This window comes from Cynocephalus volans, chromosome 3 (assembly GCF_027409185.1).
Source record: "Cynocephalus volans isolate mCynVol1 chromosome 3, mCynVol1.pri, whole genome shotgun sequence".
NCBI classification, from domain to species: Eukaryota; Metazoa; Chordata; class Mammalia; order Dermoptera; family Cynocephalidae; genus Cynocephalus; species Cynocephalus volans.
Genome location: NC_084462.1, coordinates 151843521 through 151848464, shown reverse-complemented (window position 1 = coordinate 151848464; position 4944 = coordinate 151843521). Strand labels below are relative to the sequence as shown.

The window sequence follows — 4944 nt, the reverse complement described above, 5'->3', positions numbered from 1 at the left end:
GGGCACCAGACTCGGTCTGTGCCGGGGGGATTCAAAGGTGAACCATGTGCTGTGGGCTCCTCCCCCGAGGAGCTCATGCTCTGGTGTGGGAGATAAGACAAGTACACAAATAACTGCGATACCAGGAGGAAGGTGATAAGTCCCGAGAAAGATCTACACAGTGCTACAAAGGCATCCAGAGCGACCAGTCGTCTGCACCTAGCAGAAACCTGGTAGACTTCCTGGGCGAGGCGGTGCCGAGCAGGGTCTTGAAGGCCCAGCTGATAGACGAGGGTTGCAGAAGACACGTCCCAGCCCAGCCCAGTGTGCACAGAGTGGGGAGACATCTGGCTAGGGAGGCGGAGACTCGACAGAAACCTCACACCCTGTGGGGTTGCCACTGCAAGATCCAACAGCCCGGGCCAGAGCGCACGGAACAGGGAGAAGTCCTGTATGGGAAGTGGAAGCTCAGCAGAGACCACACACCCTGCGGTACCGCCCCATGATCCAGCAGCCCAGCAGAGTCCAAGTTGACCAGAGAGGTGGTTCCCTGGAGAGGCCCAAGACCCGAGGCAACCACACACACGAGGCACTAGAGGCCAACTGAGCAGTCATGGAGGTAGCCATACCAAATTGGCAACCACAGCAACATCTTAGTTAGTCAACAGTCTCAAACCGGTGGACTGTGAAACCCCCTGCCACAATGAATAAACATCAAAAAAAAGATACCAGAAATACAAAAAATCAAGAAAGTACACCACCAAAAGTTAATAAATCTCAAACTCTAGATCCTATAGAACAAGAAGCCCTTGAAATGACTGACAAGGAATTTCGAGTGATAATTCTAAGGAAACTGAATGAGATACAAGAAAACTCAGCTAGACATCATGATGAAATGAGGAAAAGTATACAGGACCTGAAAGAGGAAATGTACAAGGAAATCAATGTCCTGAAAAAAAATGTAGCAGAACTTGCTGAACTGAAGAAGTTATTCAGCGAAATAAAAAACACAACGGAGAGTTTAACCAGCAGGCTTGCAGAAGTTGAAGAGAGAACCTCTGAACTTGAAGATGGGCTGTTTGAAATAACACAAGCAGACAAAAAGAAAGAGAAAAGAATCAAAGACATTGAAGAAAATCTGAGAGAGATATCAGACAACCTTAAGCGCTCAAATATCCGAGTCATGGGTATTCCAGAAGGGGAGGAAAATGGAGATTCCATTGAAAACATATTCAACAAAATAGTGACAGAAAACTTCCCAGGTATAGGAAAAATCACAGATCTTCAGATTCAGGAAGCTCAACAATCTCCAAACGTATTCAACCCAAAAAGACCTTCTCCAAGACATGTCATAGTCAAATTGGCAAAACTCAGAGACAAAGAGAGAATCTTAAAAGCTGCAAGAGAGAAGCGTCAAATCACCTATAAGGGAGCCCCAATCAGGCTAACATCAGACTTTTCATCACAAACCCTTAAAGCTAGAAAGGAATGGGATGATATATTCAGAATACTAAAAGACAAAGATTGCCAGCCAAGAATACTCTATCCTGCAAGGCTATCCTTCCAAAATGAAGGGCAAATAGTATATTTCTCAGACAAACAAAAACTGCGGGAGTTCACTACCACACGACCACCCTTACAAGAAATCCTCAAGGGAGTACTGGGTTTGGTTCCTGAAAAATAACTACCACTGCCATAAAAACCCAAGAAAAATCTAAACCCGCTAGTATAATAAAAATGGCATTCATGAAGAGAAAACAAACAAACCTAAATGCTATCTACAACCTAAGGAACCAACAAACACAGAAACCAAACAGTAAATCAGAAAGCAAGGAACAAAAGATACCTAAGACAACCAAACAACCAATAAAATGCTAGGAATAAATCAACACCTTTCAATAACAACTCTTAATGTAAAAGGCTTAAATTCCCCAATCTAAAGACACAGACTGGCTGACTGGATCAAAAAGGAGGACCCAACTATATGCTGCCTACAAGAGACCCACCTCACCCATAAAGATTCACACAGACTAAGAGTGAAAGGATGGAAAAAGATTTACCATGCAAACAGAAAAGAAAAACGAGCTGGAGTAGCTATTCTTATATCTGACAAAATAGACTTTAAACTAAAAACCATAAAAAGAGACAATGAGGGACACTACTTAATGAAAAAAGGACTGATCCATCAAGAAGACATAACAATCATAAATATGTATGCACCCAATGTTGGAGCAGCCAGATTTATAAAACAAACGCTATTAGACCTAAAGAAGGAAATAGGCACTAATACCATAATAGCAGGGGACCTGAACACCCCACTGTCAATATTAGACAGATCATCTAGGCAAAGAATCAGTAGAGAAACACAAGATCTAAACAAGACTCTAGACCAATTGGAATCGGCAGATATCTACAGAACATTCCATCCAACAACCTCAGAACATTCATTCTTCTCATCAGCACATGGATCATTCTCCAGGATAGATCACATATTAGGTCACAAATCAAGTCTCAATAAATTCAAAAAAATTGGAATTATCCCATGTATTTTCTCAGACCACAATGGATTAAAACTAGAAATTAATAACAAACGAAACTCTGGAAACTATACAAACACATGGAAATTAAACAGCATTCTACTTAATGACATATGGGTCCAAGAAGAAATCAAGCAGGAAATCAAAAAATGTATTGAAACTAATGAAAATAATGATACATCATACCAAAACCTGTGGGATACTGCAAAAGCAGTATTAAGGAGGAAATTTATTGCATTAAATGCTCACCTCAGACGAATGGAAAGATGGCAAGTGAACAACCTAACACTTCACCTTAAAGAACTAGAAAAACAAGAACAATCCAAACCTAAAGTTAGCAGACGGAAAGAAATCATTAAGATCAGAGCAGAACTGAATGAAATTGAAACCAAAAAACAATACAAAAGATCAATGAATCAAAAAGTTGGTTTTTTGAAAAGATAAATAAAATTGACAAACCATTAGCATGGCTAACAAAAAAAAGAAGAGAGAAGACTCAAATAACAAAAATTAGAAATGAAAAAGGCGATATTACAACTGATTCATCTGAAATACAAGGAATCATTCGAGACTACTATAAACAACTGTACACCAACAAATTTGAAAATCTGGAGGAAATGGATAAATTTCTGGACACACAAAAGCTTCCAAAACTGAACCATGAAGACGTAGAAAATTTGAACAGACCAATAACAATAAAGGAGATTGAAGCTGTTATCAGAAAGCTCCCAACAAAGAAAAGCCCAGGACCAGATGGATTCACAGCAGAATTTTACCAAACATTCAAACAGGAATTGACACCGATTCTTTACAAACTATTCCAAAAGATTGAAACGGACGCAAATCTCCCAAACTCATTCTATGAAGCAAACATCATCCTGATACCAAAACCAGGTAAAGATATAACCAAAAAAGAAAACTACAGGCCGATATCCTTGATGAATATAGATGCAAAAATCCTCACTAAAATACTAGCAAACAGAATACAGCAACACATACGAAAAATTATTCATCACGATCAAGTGGGATTCATCCCAGGGATGCAAGGTTGGTTCAACATACGCAAATCAGAGCCCGCGCCCCGCCTCGCGCCCGGCCGCGAAACCGGGGTGGCCAGGCGGGTGTTGTGTAGGTTCTTGAGGTGATGCCCCTGGAGGCGGGAGGCCGGGAAGAGGCCGAGGCGGGCATCGAAGAGTACGGCCCTGAAGAGTACGGTTGGGAGGAGTCGGACACCGAGGAGTCCGGCCCTGAAGAGCCTGACCCAGAGGAGTTGGACGCCGAGCCGGAGATGGAGGCCGGGCGGCCGCGGCCGGTGCTGCGCTTGGTGAACTCGCGCGAGCCGTCCCAGGTCATTTTCTGTAACCGCAGCCCGCGCGTCGTGCTGCCCGTGTGGCTCAACTTCGACGGCGAGCCGCAGCCCTACCCAACGCTGCTGCCGGGCACGGGCCGCCGCATCCACAGCTATCGAGGTCACCTTTGGCTCTTCAGAGATGCAGGGACATACGATGGGCTTCTGGTTAAACAAACTGAATTATTTGTGCCATCCCTCAATATTGATGGACAGCCTATTTTTGCCAACATTACACTGCCAGTGTATACCCTGAAAGAGCGATGCCTCCAGGTTGTCCGAAGCCTAGTTAAGCCTGGGAATTACAGGAGACTGGACATTGTCAGATCACTCTATGAAGATCTGGAAGACCACCCAAATGTGCAGAAGGACCTGGAGCGGCTGACACAGGAGCACATTGAAAGTCAACAGGATCTGGTGACACTTTGCACCCGGCTGGAGGAGAGACTGAAGCTCTACAACTTCTGCATCTTGCAATGTGAAACCTCAGGTCACTGTTGCCACCACCAGTTGGACTTTGGATTTCCCAGCCTCAGAAACTGTTGTCACAGCAGGTCTGGATTATCCTGTCCCAAAGCAATTACAGGGAGCAGAAAGGAATTTTGAGGGTGGTCTGGTGTGCCCCCGGAGCAGCAGTTTTCCAAATACTGGTTTATGGTTTTCCTTGACAGACGTTAGAACGTCTATCCATCATACAGACAGAGAAGGAAGATCCCTCTGGAACAGACCCCAACTCTGGAAGTAAATGTATGTTGATAGACCAGCCATGCGGTGAGCATAGGGTAGAACTGCAAAGCAGCACAGTGCAGCTGAAAGCACAAGGGACATGAAGTAGTGCTGTCTGTGTGCCCACCATGTACCAAGTGCTGTTCTAGATACAGGAAGTACAGTGGGGAACCAGACAAGTGGTCCCTGCTCTTATGGAGCCTATACTCTTGTGGTGGAAGACAGTAAACAAGAAAACAAGGAAATATGTAACTACACAATGAGAAAGGTGTGATGAAAGTAGAAGATAGTAATTTTTGGACAATAACCATTTAGTGGAGTCATCCAAGAAGGTGACTTCAGTGTTGGTTGGAC

The 4944-nt window shown here is 43.6% G+C and overlaps 1 protein-coding gene across 1 annotated transcript; it reads left to right on the top strand.

The window, feature by feature from the left end:
• The first annotated feature begins 3660 nt into the window (after window positions 1-3660).
• Window positions 3661-4509, top strand: LOC134372772 (von Hippel-Lindau disease tumor suppressor-like). Its single transcript, XM_063090145.1, has 2 exons — window positions 3661-3985; window positions 4109-4509. Exons 1-2 carry the CDS (start codon window positions 3661-3663, stop codon window positions 4468-4470), a joined length of 687 nt encoding a protein of 228 aa, XP_062946215.1. The 3' UTR covers window positions 4471-4509.
• The last annotated feature ends 435 nt before the right edge of the window (window positions 4510-4944 follow it).

Bases quoted from the DNA above. Each gene is read 5' to 3' on its own strand.
- LOC134372772 (XM_063090145.1), top strand. From the start codon at position 3,661: ATGCCCCTGGAGGCGGGAGGCCGGGAAGAGGCCGAGGCGGGCATCGAA. The intron at 3,986-4,108 runs GTCACCTTTGGC...TTACACTGCCAG, and splicing joins CCGCATCCACAGCTATCGAG to TGTATACCCTGAAAGAGCGA.